General features: G+C 42.4%; 1 protein-coding gene across 2 annotated transcripts in view; it reads right to left on the minus strand.

Annotated features, from left to right (window-relative positions):
• The window catches only part of TNFSF13 (TNF superfamily member 13), a 97,615-nt gene that overhangs the window by 59,302 nt on the left and 22,814 nt on the right, over positions 1-15,499 (minus strand). Inside the window, exon 2 of one of the 2 annotated variants that reach the window (XM_069218705.1) lies at positions 4,369-4,501. In XM_069218705.1, the coding sequence (XP_069074806.1) occupies positions 4,369-4,501 (133 nt within the window). Of the gene's footprint in view, positions 1-4,368; positions 4,505-15,499 lie in introns of both variants that reach the window. The other variant, XM_069218704.1, reaches the window with a different exon arrangement.

The following is a 15,499-nucleotide window of genomic DNA, read 5'->3' on the forward strand; positions in this document are numbered from 1 at the left end:
CACTAAGACTCCTCTAATAGCTATATGCTGGTCCCATTTTAAAATATTTGCAGATAGGACCCCAAGATAGTTATACTCACTGATCTGCTCTAGGGGAGTTTAATCTAAATGCCACATACATTTAATTGGCTGTTAAGGGAAGATCTAAGTCTAATTTTTTTCACATTTACATAAAAGTTGATTCATATGCAATATGAGTGCAGCGCCTGTAATTTTCTTTGAAGGACTACTGGTGTATAATCAATCACGACAAGACTGTCCACATACATGAGACAACTAACATGTAGTGCTCCTATTCTCGGACACAAAGAGTTTGCATTTCTCAAGGCACTTTGCGGGACAGGCTGAAATCAACTGCCTATAAAGTAGGGGGACTAACACACAGCCCTGCCTTAAGCTGCTTTTTACAGGATGTTCTCAGCTAAAAAAACACAGAACCATTTTATACCTACCTGGACCCAATTATTTTGGTGCAGTGTTTTAATCACAGTTCCAGTGGTATACCCTGTTTACACACATTCTCCCAAAGGATGCCTCGGTCCACATGGTCAAAAGTGGCGTGGAAGTTGATGAAACAATAGTAAAGTTTACCATCTGTTTCCATTGACCCCCTTGCCACTATCCATTAAGCAAATCGATGATCTACTCTAAAATGATTTTGTCGAACACCCCCTGGATCTGTTGGGATAATTCCTGCTCCAAATGCCCATTCCACAAGATGTCTCAACAGGGTTTGGGCATAGACTGTACATGATATGCCCAGGAGGGATGTCAATCTATAACCTGTTGGTCCAGAACTTGGGCACTTCTTGTGGATTGGCTTTAGGATTGCCCTCCTGCAAGATTCAGGGATTTACCCTGATAACCCTGATACTGACACCCATTTGAAAAAAGGATAGCAGCCCACCATAGATCATCAGCCTTGAACACTATCTTCAGCACATTAACTCGTCTCCCCCACCAACCTTCCACCGAGCACGTGAAGACGTCATTCTACTTATTTCCTAAACTATTTCTACAACCTGGGACGATGTAAGCTGATTTTTGAGCGAAAGGTCCTCCACACGATCCACCTCATTTAATCCATTTGCATTATATACCTGCAAATTAAATACTGTCCATTATGCTTCAGTCATTTAGACTTCCAAATTAGGAGACTAAATCTGCATTTCACTATGTGCCAGCAACCAGAGGAGTTTGGAATTATTTTTAGTTGTATCTTCCAGCATGTTATTCAAAAAGTGAATATAGAATATATTGTTTTACAGCCCAGTAACTGTTTATATTTATTTCAGGGAGCTCTAAACTCACTAGACACAATGTTAACCTCAAGATGTTTAAATATTCTACACATTTCATCAACAGACCTCTATGGTACTCTCAGCTCCTCATCAAACCACCTGCTCAAGGAATTTTAGATTAATAAGATTATGTTGGATGAAAAATAAAACACGGTTACTTCTGCTAGAGCCGTGATTGTAGTGATTGGTGACCATTGGGATCCTCTAAAAATCCATTTGCTTGTTTAAATTAATTCTCTATTCTAGAGAGAGATATTATTACATAAAAATCCCCAGTAACCACAAAAAAAGATGACGGAATTGCAGATTGAACGTGCCAAATATATAGTTTTAGCAGTTCTTCTTAAAACATTATACAGTTTGGGGAATATAGACATTTGAGCCGATCCATTGGCAGTTTGTTTTTTCAACCTCAAAGGATAATATTGAACATGCCAACAACCAATTACACGTTCTCTCTGATATTGCAACTTTGTCCCCATTGAGCACTGATACCAGGATTAATTGTCCATCTGATGGGTGGTTGAATTCTGACGAAGTAGCACTCTTTGAAAGTCAAGCAAAACTATCTATTAATGGGCAAACCCGTAACCAGATTTCTTGAAAAGTCTTTACCAAATAATCCCTCTGAATTGATGCAAAAATAAGTGATGCTGAAAGCGCATAAAACCCATGTATGTTCCAATTTAATACCTTTGGGGAAGCAGGAGTTTCATTTTCTTAATATAAATTAGACCTTCCATGTCTGTGTAAATTAATGTATTTAAAGTTAGAAATATGTTGCAAAGGTGCTTTGTAATAGCCATGAAATAAATCATTTTTAACACATACAGTTCTTATTTGGTTCTTTGGATCTCCAGGTTTACAACATTCAATCCACATCTTTTGGGATTTCCTCATCTGATTAACTCCCATTTGAGGAAGTTTGGCTTGTTTAGAGGAAAGCCATCCATAATTTCAGATAAAGGAATTCACAGCCACACTCACAATTTTGTTTTATTTTGATACAGATTGTTAAATACCTTCACAGATCTCTATGCCTTGAAGCAACAAGTCAGCTTTTCTAGTCATATAATCATATTTGACTGAAAATCAACAAATGTTTCTTCAAACTAAACCCCACAATACATAGGACATTTGAACATATCTCATTCAATGATGAAATCGAGTTAAATATGGTTAGGTGTCTAGAACTATTTATGGGGCACAACTATGACTTCCTTTTTGATACAGATTGAGGTTTTGGGGATCTCTTCTCCCACCCTCTAATCAGATGAGCATCTTTCTCTCGTTAATTAGGCACTAAAGTAAGGAACCTCTCTTGAAGGCATATCTAATTTTCGATTTCACCTGTCTAGACCTAGGATGGTTTTCCAACTTTTCTGGCAGCAAAACCTTCACTTTCTACCACAAAGGTATCATTAACCTTGTATTCCTGATCTTTTCCAGACAAAGCGCATTCTTACCGGGTTGTTTCTCTGCCCACTGCCCCTGAGTGGGGGGGAGGGGGGCTATTCTTCTCCTTACTGAGCTTTGGACTAGACAAAATCTCGAAAGAACTTTTTTTTGCCATATAGTTCTCAATATCTATAGATCAAACGAGGACAGCAGGATATAAAGGTGGTCTTTCAAATCTGAGCTTAATACAGGCTTCCAATAATTGAATTTGCTTTGCATTTTGTGAGTTTGATAAAACTAGACCTTTTACCATCCTCTGGAAAGTAGCCTACACCAAGCTAAACAGATTTAGCATTGAAAAGTCAGAGGAGACCTTCACCGAGTTGGAGAGTGAGAAGCCCATACCTGAGGTTTTAAACTGAGATCCAACATACACACAATTGGACTTAAAAATTAAATTCAAATTGGAGTTGGAAAAAAATAGGCTCTCTCAGCCCTACCTCAGGTAGGATCCCAGCACCTCAAATTATTACCTGAGGAGAGGACGAAACCTGCGGGTCTTGACCCCCCCCCCCCCCCCACCTCACTGTTACTTCTGATATTTTGACTGACACCTACAGACATTTTCACATTGTTCTGCAAAGAATCTGGCAGCTACAAAAGTGGGGTCACCTATGAGCTGGGAAACAGAATCAGAATCAAAAGAAGAATCAGAGTCCACATTGACTGTATTTCTGCTACTTTAGCTATAGGGGACTGATCACAAACTTCCCAGTGCACTTTCTACTTGTGTGTGTGCTCCTTGTAGGTCCCCAGTGTGGCTCTCGTCCCTCCCAATTTCCCCTCATCTCGTTGCTTCCTCCCACCCTTTCATTATTCCATTGTGTGAGTTGCCCCATACAATTCCTGCCTACCTCTTCCTCTTCCCCTTGTTGAATCCTTTGAAACTCCTGCTGGATTCTCATCAGTGCCTCTTGAGTCTTTATTTTTTATTTTATTTTGTACTTTTCCAGTTGTGAAAGGCTTATTTATCTATGTTGAAAGCTCACTTGCCTATAACCCAGTTCTCTTTTTTATCTCTATGTAAAATGAAGCTTAGTTGTCAAGGAGACCTGTGTTATAGTCCATCCTTTCTTTATATATTACAGAAACCAACGAAGGACTATAAAGAAGGCTCCCTTGACATCTGGCAATTGTCAGTGGCCTTTACTCTCTTAATCACTGGCAAAACATTTTGCTTTTACTCTAGTTGTAGAAGTGGGATGTCTTGGTTCGTGACCCATCACCAACTCCTGCCAACCTTGGTGACTCGTACTTATTCGTGAAACCTGCTTATACTAATGTGGGCACATACTCCATGCATCTGCACCTCATGCCCCCCTCCACTATACCGACCAATTTATTCCATTTTGTTGTCTGCCCAACCCAACATGGTTGCCAGACAATCCAGAAGGATGGAAACTGAATAAGTCCTGCTTGGATTCTAACCTATGACCCGAAGGTAGGACGCCCCAGAGCATTTATTTTTCACCCTCATTCCCAACAAGGTTAAAAGCCACTCTCGTCCATCTTCGTGCTCCTCTCAGCATTTGCTCGTGTTGTACATTTCCATGGCTCCTCCCGTCCCCAGGATAGTCACAGGGTGGGTCGGTGCCCCTCGGGTACTCACTCTTTGATGGTTTCTTCTTCCCTTTATTGGTCTCTCTCTTCTCCCTTGCCAGGTCTTCGATGTTTGAGGAAGTGCCTGACCTTGTACTGATGGCGGTGATGTCCAGAGATGTGCTGAGTTTCCCAGTCCTGTGCTTCTAGTAGAAAGCAAGAGATCAGTTAAGGTGTGCCTTCATCCTGACACTACCATTACTTCCGTAACTGCTTTAACTCTCTACAACTTACTTGGTCCCTATCTCTTTCTTCTCATCCAGGGCCACTCAGATGAGCCTCTCCTGGTCTAACTGAATTCTGCTACTGATTGTCAAAACCTTAGTGCTAGAAGACTGTTTCACACATTTACCACTATTTTTTGCAAGATTATCTACTTGTGACTCCTAAGCCCTCGTGTGTCATGCCTTTTCTTTTAGTGACACACATTTATCAACGATACTTACAGCATCTTCTGCATTTATACATCTGGGGTATTTAAATGTCTCACTCATGTCTCCTCCTCCATCAACTGTGTATATTCACTGAGCAAAATCAATGCATCTCTTATATCTGCACACTCCTTCTACTGTATTTATATTCCTGAGTTATTTAAATGTCTCAATTATATCTCCAGTCTCCACCTTTGATTGTGTGTATACACAGAGCTATATAAATGTCTCTCTTATACTGGCTCTTTCTCTGTCCACTCTCTGTATTCTACTGTGTTTATACCCTTGAGATATTTAATGCATTTTAGGTCTGAAGTGGCAAAAAATAGCAAAATAAAAAGTTACTAAAACATGAAAAATTATAACTTTAAGTTCACAAAAAGATTAAAAAGAAAAAAATGTTTTTAAAAAGTTAGGAATTAGGATTAATGTAAGAGAACAGGGATGTGGTTGGGGATAGATTTAGGGTTAGGGAGAGGGAAGAGTTTAGGCACAGGGGTAGTGTGATTATTTAAGGGTAAAGAAAGGATAAGGTTTGCGTCGGGTTCTGGATTGGGTCAGGAAAAGCCCTTAATCTAGTGTTGAGGTCACAGGGTAGTTTATAGTGTAAAGTTAATGCTTGGTATATGTTTCTGGATTAGGGGTTATATTTAGAAGTTAGGGCAAATGAATGCAGTTGCAGATAGGATTAGATTTGATGTAGTAAAGCTAAGGATATTTAAACGAGTGGAAAAGGCTCAATATATGTTTCAAACATCATGCACACTCTGGGCCTCATTATGACTCTGACGGTCACCAGACTGCCAAGGTCACGGTCGTGGTTGGACCGCCGCCATTACAATTGTGGTGAAAGAGCCACCGTTGGACTGCTGACACTGCCACTTTTCGGCTGCCAGACGGCAACTGTGTTTCCGCCCGCTGGCCTATCTGGAAACACATAATAGGGCCAGCGGGAAGGAGACTACACTGATGGTCTCCTGACCTGCGGGAGTTTGTCAGGCGGCCTTTTCCGCCCGTCAAACTCCTAATGAGGGCCTCTGTGTCATGTTTCTTACCCTCCTCGACCCAGTTTATACCATGTGATAGTTAAATATCTCTCAAATGTTACTTCCCCGCCTCCACCTTGTTTATACTCCGTGATATTTTAATGTCTTTCATTTGTTTCTTACCTTCCTCAAACCTGGTAGTGCCATGCAATGCTTAAATATCTCTCATATATATTTATTTCTCCTCCTCCACCCTGTGTATACCATGAGGTACTTAAATCTCTCTTATATGTTTCTCCTTTACTACCCAGTTTATACCATGTGATACTTAAATACCTCTCTAATATGTTTCTTCCCCCAAACCTTATTTATACCATGTAATACTTAAATAGCGCTCATATTTCTTCCCGTCCTCTACCGTTTGTACCATGTGATGCTTAAATAACTGTCATATGCTCTTCTCCTCCTCTACAATGTTTATACATTGTGATACTTAAATATCTCTCATATATGTCTTTCCCTTCTCTGTGTTGTTTATACCACATGATATTTTAATGTCCATATTGCATCCTCCTCTGTAATTAATCCGCGTAGCGCTGAAGAGCATCATTCCATATGTGCCCTGCCTCTCCTCTATCCTTTGTGCCCGACGTCCCCTCTGTTGCTGCTCTGAACAAAGGGCAGAGTATTATGCTCCTCCCTGCCAGAGGGTGGTAACGGTGGTGTATACCTCTAAAGTATGACATTGTGGACTTGCTAGAGCTAGGCAGTTGTGAAAGGTGAAGTTGTGTGGGTGTGGTGTACTCTGATCACCAGGCCTTGTCCGATAGAACTTAGGAAATCAGTGCCTTTATGTTGTCTTTGGCAAGCAAAAAGAACCCTTGTAGCAATAACCACTGACTCATCATAGTAAGTTCCTAGGACTTTCCACCAGTGGATTATCATCCATGAATAGCATTTCCTCCATAAATGAGTGTTTCTATATTAACTGCAAACAAGCACCAAACTCCCACATTCTGTCATACACATGTGACACTCAAACATTCTCTCTTGTGCCAGCGGCCTTACACAAATAAGAGGGTATTAAACTTTCAATGAATCTTAGGGGCACTGCACACCCTGCATGATGGACCACTCTATGGAGATTTTGAGGCACACTTGTGTGCATCAGTTTAGGGACCTTTGTGCACACAGCAAGCAGCCCTCCCTCATCCCTACAATGGATTGCACTCTGTATGGGCAGCCTGGATCAATGGCCTGATAATTCTAGGCACTAGATTAGTCTAGTACTAATGAATGTATAGCTGCAACCACCAAGGAAACAGGCAAGGGACAACTCCATGTGACTGTGCCCACCTCCAGGATCACTCTCCCTAGTTGGTGGCTCATTATGTTATGCACTGACATGCTCTTCTGCTTCCTCCCGTATCATGTTCACAGCTGGTGATCGGAGCCATGAGTAGCCAGTCGGATGCCCTGGTAAGCTACCTAGCCCAGAAACTGACCAACAGTGGTTCAAGCAAAGCCTACTGCTTCCCTTTACAACTCAAGGATCTTCTTGGAATGTTGCTGATCTTCTCATTACCCATCTATGGGTTACTAACCATCCCCCCAATGGAAAACATTCACAGTTCCTCCAGCTCCAGTCTCCTTCATGCTCCAGCTGCTCACTCTTTAACTAAAGGCACACCCCTGAGATAAAGCCCACTCACACTACCAAGTATATATCCACTCATCTTGCATAGTGACAACAGGGTCTACTGAGGAAGTCTGGAGCCTCTACCTATGACTGAAGATCCCTTCCTCCTATCCCATCCCAGGCAGTGTGAGGACAGCACTACCACCTCTGGACTAACAGAGCCCATTTGTAATGCTTGTCCTATAAAAGTTACCTTAGCTTTACTATTTAAGGACAACAGGCAGCACAGCATCTCGCACTGATGTGCATCATGGGCTGTTTAACTCACACAAAGAACTGTGAAAAGGACAGTCACAGGGTCCCGCTGGATGTGAAACCATAACCAATATGGTCTCCGGGATGAACCTGTCTCAGACCACCCAATTCCCTGCTGGGCTAGTGTGTAGATTTTCATAATGAAAGTAATAATGTCCAGAAATTGTAAGACAGGCTCATAAAGATTTGCACTGTCATGCACCAGTGACCCTGCGGTAGACATGCAGGCGAATAAATGGAGGCTTGCATGCTCTGAGAGGCACTTGACACTGCACCACCTGCCTGAGGACATCTGTGCATGCTGGCTTCTTTAGATGCTTTATGCTTCTAAGTGCCACTAGACCAGCATATAATGAATTGCCAGTAGCCCATGTGAACCATCCGATCATCTGACGAGGCTCCACCAATGATCCCACGGGTTGGACCACTTAACCAGCTCTCCAACTTGTCACTTAATTTCCGGTATCAACGAAGAAGCTAGATTATGTTGTGACATCTAAGGAGAATGATATGGTGCTAAAGCACTTCCTACCTTTACATTTTGCTGGGGAAAAGGTACTCAAATACTTTGTGTCATTGGCAAACATCAGAATCCATGACTACAGTGGAAAAAGGGTGCCTTTAAATGCCCATTCCAGTCTCCACGTAAATGCACAATATAAGGGTTTTGTGCTGTATTAAGGAAAACAGCTGAAAGGGCAGCCAATAGACCCATTAAAGTGCCTGACACATGTACAGTGGCTGATATTGAAGATGAGATAAAGTTCCAGGTGATCCATGGGTGAGGTTTGCCAAACTAGGCTGACTCTAGAGAGCCATAAATGTCATGTAGAACGATGTTGGAGTTAGAGATATCTCACAAATATTCAGCTATTATGGCATCTCAACTGGAACCAACTTTTGTATTGGTCTTGACTGAGTAAGTGCCACCTCCTGTGGAAGACAAGATTGTGGCCTGGGTGGAAGTGAGTTGCACATAAAACTACAACACGATATTCATCCAGAGTAGAGACTGAAATGAGGAACGTAAAGGCAGCAGACATCAATGTAAAAGTCAAAGGCACCACGATGTGTTTATCTCCAGTAGTTTTAATAAAGAAGCTAAATGTCCAAACCTGGTGAGAATGTGTAGACCTGGAGCTTCCCAACAAGGAAATGAAGCTCATCCACAACTGATAACAGAGCATATGTCAGTAGATCATGCTGACTCATCAAAGATGTCATCAGCTACGGTTTCACAAGGACATGAGATGTATAACCACATTCTTAATGCATGTAGGCCAGAGAAGATAAAAAAAAGTATTGGCCTCTTTGTTTTTTCAACACTGGCGTTTTCCAAACTGGAAGACCGTTATAAGTTAGCAGGAGGTTATCATCATCCAATATGACACTGACACCATTCGGCTTAAGGACAGCACAATGACCAGCTGAAGGCAGCACTTAAAGTCTCTAGGAAAATAGGCTCACATTGCACGGAGAAAACTGTGAATGATCCCAGAGCAATCCTGGTAAGAGGAGGTTTTCAGGTATGATGAGTTATGGAAAGGTCATTGCCAACCTGATTTTAATCATTGACTCCTTTTGACAGCTTCTGCAAGAGACAATGACATAGAAGTAAACTCAGAGGCATCAAGAACCTTTTCAAATAGTGAAGAATTGATTGATGATGCAGACAGAAAGACTAAATGTGTGGTCGATGCCAGCCCGACAGATGGAACTGTGGTTCTGTATGAGATTGAAAAGAGACACTGTGCACCAGTTGCATATGCCAACATAGCTATAAAACCAACGGAGAGGAGACACTCGCAAATTGAAAATGAGGCAGTGCTATTTCTGTTGATATCGCCACTTCCTCTGGAATACACATAGGTACTCATTCCAAATAACCACTCATCACAATCCACACATATTCCTGTTTCAGTGGGGTCCCACCCCCCCTTGTCTTCCAGGTGCAGGAGTGTAATTTTGGGTTGGAGTGCAGTTATCCCAGGTAAGTGACTATGGCCTGATTCTCCTGAAGGCAGGGAGATCGAAGAGTGCACAAGAATGACCATTATGATTCCATGCACAGATTAGTTGCACTGGATGTGGTCATTCAGGAAAAGCCCACAATTAGCATTATTAACAAAGAGGACAGATGGAAAAACATCCTAGAAAGCAACCAACATGGTTCAGTTGGGACCAAAAATGAGTTACAGGCACTAAAAACATCTGAATGAACTACCCATTAACCAATAACATAAAAGCAGAAGGAGTTGTCTACAGAGAGTATCTGGCTCTGGGACTGGAACCAAGTAATTTGTGAAAAATGAAAGTAAAATTTAGAGAGGTCTAGTTCCCAGGCATAGATGCACTGGTTTAGTAATATGATAGCATGTTGTGTTACAGATTACTTATTTTGCACTTTTCTTTTTTCTAAAATCATAAATATCACTCAATTTAATGATTCCCAAATTACCTACCTCAGAAGAATGAAAGGCTGAGTTGGCCTTGACAGGCTTTGAGCTTGTGCCTTGCAGACCACATAGGATGCTCTTGGTAAGTGTTGACTCGGTACACCATCTTGCCAGTTTGGTAGAAGAAGTAATTACTAGTTGCATTGTCTCTCAAGACAAGTTAGGACCAGCCATGATAAAATTAAACATCGCAAAGCCACGGGAGAAGGTCAGCGGAGAACTGAATGATACCCATGATAGATAAAAGCATTGCTCATGGTGGACAGGTTTCCTGATATCCTGAGGCTGAAGTAGTACAGTCGAGATTGGCTAAGGCAATTTTTTCTAAATCTGAAAAAGATTTTAGCTGCATATGGTTTCCCTTAAGGAAGCACAATGGCCAATGGGAATCCTTCCAAGAAAGGGGCTACAGTGGGGGGGTCGTGCGAGCAATGAGAAGTCATTAGTGCCAGATGACAACCACTGGCCACAGCCAAAGGGAGAAGTAGAACAGCTGCAGGCCTCCTGCTTGCTCACACCCCCCACATCTGCAGAGTCAGAGCTAGCAGCTGTGCCTTCTCGTACCTCGTTCCCAAGGCCTGGAATGACCTCTCTCTGCGCATCAGATACTCATCCTCATTCCTTGAATTCCACAAGAAACTCAAGACATGGCTAATGAGCTAGACTTCAGACTAGGCCAACTCAGTTTCCTTTTTTATCCAGCACCTCAATCCCCTTCAAGGTGACATATGACTTCTACAAACAGTCATAACATGACATAACATAACATGACAACATGCCCTTGTAAAGAGGGGGACTTACTACAGTTCCTGTGAGAGTACAACAACATACCACACTACTGGACCAACTCTATGATGTTAATTATGCTTCTGAGTGGACCCGCATTGGAGACCATACCTACAGTACATAGGCACCACTCCCCTCTCGCGAAAACATTATTTCTCATAATTCTCATATGGATGGAAGTGGAGGAGAAGAGAAAGCAGCAGACATCTGAGGTCAACCACAGTGAGTTGCTCTATAGGGGCTTGAACCCTGGAAGCACATGTTATATTGTCTTGATCACCAACCGTGGTAGCAGCCCCCGGGACAGACACCTGTTACTCAAAACACGTGTATGTTTAATGGATTTGTGGGAGAGACACTGACTGAAGAGCTGATCCCTTCACTGAAATGGTCTGCCAGTAATCAGAAAGACTTCCCAACACCCATGTCCAGCTTGCCCACTAAGAATATGGTCTCTGTTGGTGACTTCTGCGGCGAAAAGTCGGCCAAGGAAAGCACAGTGAATTCAATGGCCTTATGGTGGTTTAGTGAAGGAATGGTACCTTCACACTGAATAAAAACACATGAGGCTCCTTTAGGGGGCAAAATTGAGGTACTCGGACTGCACCTCCACGGTACCCACTCCACAGGCAGCAATTGAAGGCTGACATAAAAACATACGTCCCAATATACCCGACTCAGGCGCCAGAGTCCCAAATTTTGAAGTAAAAAATGGCTTTATTTTTGCTGTCTCCAGATTGAAATTGCTTCTGCTTCAATAGAAGACAATGGGGGAAATGCAACCTCCAGATTATTTTTAGAAGTTCTCCCACTTGCCTCCTCTGAAACGTTGGCGTGTTTGAAAAAACACATTTTACAGAAACTTAGAGACACCAAATCAAAGACATCCAAAGCCTCTAACTTACATAAATATCACTGTAAACAAAATTTTTACTGAAGTCTGCATTACAGCATCCCTCTAGCAAGCACTGGCTTCCACACATGCTAGCACGGGTGTTAAAATAGTCAATTAACCGAACCCTAGAATATGTGGGCAGATAAGGGAGTGAGTGTGGCTGGATTTAGGCATTAAATACAAGTCCAAATTGTTTAACGAGACAGTTATGTAAAGTTGATATTCTAGCAGTCTATATACTGGAGTCACAGTGTTTTCCAATCTGTTTTTTTCTCGTGGAATCACTCCATCGTACATCTCTAGACTATCTCCAAGTGCAGCTGTGGTGCATTCATGCAAATAGGAAAATAATTAGCCCTCCATGCCTGTTGTTTGGGTAGTATAAGCAAGGCCACTGGGATTATGTCTTTTTGCTGCCAATGCTTTTTTTCGAATAAATACAGATTTTACACATTTTCCACGTAATTCATCACTGCAGTATGATCGGCACTATCGCCTGCCTGCTTGTCAAGACCAGTGTGCTTTGTGAGGAAGAGGAGACCACTGAAGGGAGTGACGTCCAGTGCAAAATCCTGCCGAGTGGCCCCCCTTTGCAAGGATGTGAAGAAACGGCCACTGCACCAATTGGGTCGTAGCCCTTGTGCAGGACAAATTTAGCTACCTCGGTATACCCAGGGTGGATCGTCGTGAAGTAAGCCACGGTGAACAGTGTGCTGATCAGGACAGAGCCTTTGTGCTGCTAAGAATCAGCAATTCCATATGCCAGGAGGGGATACCACAATGTAAACTTTGCTGAACACTGTGCTGATTGGGTTGGAGCCCATGTGCAACTAAGGATGTAAACCCTGTATGCCAGAAAGGGCTGCCTTGCGGACACCTGATGTGCCAGATGGGTGCCCATGTACAGTAGGGAGGTGGTAACCCCGTATGCCAGAGGGGGTCACCACAGCTAGCCAGAAGTGTGTACTGACCCAGAGCATCGTCGGAGGAGTGAAGCCGCTATGGCAACCCCCAAACATCTACCCATTGATGAGGGATCAGCACAGGGAACTCATCTCCCTCCCCCCATAATGGGAGAGACCAATGATAATGGATGAACCTCTATTCAATGCAGGAGTTTGACCGCGAGTGAGGAGATCTGGAATCAGTGAGTGCAGCCTGTCTGTGCCGTGTGTGGAGATTTCACCTAGGTCACCTGCTCCGATGCCAGCAGAGGGGGCACACTCAGGAACTCTGGCCCCTCTGATCTTTGCAGGTGCAGGTAAGACTGAACCGGGCCAGAAGACCCCAAAGATGGCTAGAGGGCTCATCAGTGCTGGATCGCTTTTGACTTTAGAACAAAGTCAGAGTGGACTCTTGAGACGCAGACTACAATTGGGGCATACCCTGGGTGTTGGTAATAATGAATGAGGAATAACCACTATCGCTAAAGCAAGGGGGAAGTGGAACAGAGAACCGCCAAACCCCACAACCCCGACCTCAGGGGATTGTGTAGATGTTTGAGAATGTCATTTCTTTCTTTTGAGTTGGTAACAGTAGAAATAAAATTCTTCTTTTTTTCATAAAAAAGAGTATTTGACTGGACAATGATTTATTGTTGTTGCTGCCCGCACGCTGAGCTGTGAGACCGTGTTCACTACCCTGTGTCGCCACCCCACCCCCCAAGTGAGCCCTGGATTGCTCAAGGACGTTACTACTTAGTGTCAAGTGCAGAGGGAATACTTTGGCCAGTTGATCAGGATTCATAGTAGGTCGGGCCCTGTAATATCAGGAGTAAAAGTCCTCAACCCCCTGCTGGCCCTGAGGCCCTCTTAAAGGGATTCCGGCAGTCTCAGTACAGGAAATGAAGGAGTTTCCTCCGGATTCCCATTCCAGCAGCTATTTCTGAGCCGGATTTGGGATCAGGCCATCCCAGTGAAAGATGCTGTATTTGCCCTGAGTGTCCACCTGTTGCCTGCTTTCTGTTTGGATCAGGAGCTTTCCTTTATTTCTGCTTCAGCTGGGCCCAAAACAAATGCCTGATTCAAAGGCCCATCAGCCCTTCTTTTGTTTGAATATAATCCTGGCTAGCAGCCATCTGGAAGCTACTTCCTAGACACCAATGCAATGGAAGAAAATAGAGGCACACAACTTGTTTGTTATCACTTTACAAGTACTCAGGAGAAACCTTGATCCAGAAGCAGGTTTTTAACTTTGTTCAGTCCCCCTGTGGAAGAGATGTGCTTGCACTGTAAGTATGCCAGAAGTATCTATGTTTATGAGTAATTACACAAATAACCATTTAAACGGAACATAGTAATTTATGTTTTAATTTGTGTGTAGGGTGTCAGAGTGCTTTGCATCACACACACAGACAATAAATAATACAATTGTGCATTTCAATATACATGAAATGTCACGTAAGACTATGCGAGTTATAAGGTCTAGGAGTCACATATGGTCCATACTTGTATTTTCTTAACAATTTCAAGTCCTATAAGTTGAACTGAGGTGGGCTGAACCCACTGCCTGTACAGCCCTTTCCAGCTCAGTGACTCATGAACAACATAGTTGTTCGAAACTCAAGTCGTTTCCCAGAAATTATATTGCGAAACCGCCTGCTTTTAAGTGAGCGGAAGCACTCTGCTCTTTGGCTGCCCTCCCTGACTCTTGAAGGAGGGTCTGAAGCTTCTAAACACTTTCCAAAGTGTGTATATTTGTGTGTGCACATTTAGGATGTGCTGTGTACATATTTATGTGTCTTACTTTTCAATACGTGATAAATCCAACCTGTCACCTATCACATTTGGTTCCAGACGTTGACTATGCTTGTGAATACTACAATACAAAACCAGCACCGATGTGGGAACCAATAGTACAGCAGGTGCAGTGACACCGGAGCCCAGTCACGGAAGGGGAACATTGACATTCGGTTATATTATTTTTTAGTCTCAGAGGGGCACCGGAGTCATGTGGCATGGGAGCACTACATTATATGCACGTTAGATTAAATTATGCAGCAGGAAAAGGCAAATAATGCAGCATAATAAAGCACATTTGCTGATAGTACTGCTTGAATATGTTGTCATTTTTACACATGGGCAAAGATTCCACCTCATCAGTACCAGTTTAACAATCCAATACAGAAAAAAGCAAATTAAATATGACCACGCACAAACACATTACCACATTTTTAGTAACTTTTGATCCGTTTGACCTAAAAACAAGGTCTGAGTCATTAATTGAAGCCAGGGACCCACGCCTAAACTTTGTTGATGATTCGGATCGCAAAACAACACACACAAAAATACATAAACAAGCATTCCACCAAACACATATACAAATGATAACACATTTTATTTAATTTGCAAACAAAATAAAAAAATACATTTTTATCATTTTAATAGGAAGGTTGGAGATTTTCTAAATTCAATTGAGGCCACATAAGAGCATACTACATTCTATTTGATGTATAGGCACTGCTCCCACAAATCAATCTGAGGATAATAATTACATTTTTAGCCTGATTTCACATTTATTGATATTTATTGTACGTTTTAAAATTTTCAATTGTACATTTAGCCACTTTATTTAAATACACGTTATTAATCTGTTGATATTAATAAAGGTTTTAAGCAGTAACTGACCCCCAGA

Source organism: Pleurodeles waltl, chromosome 12 (assembly GCF_031143425.1).
Source record: "Pleurodeles waltl isolate 20211129_DDA chromosome 12, aPleWal1.hap1.20221129, whole genome shotgun sequence".
Classification (NCBI taxonomy): Eukaryota; Metazoa; Chordata; class Amphibia; order Caudata; family Salamandridae; genus Pleurodeles; species Pleurodeles waltl.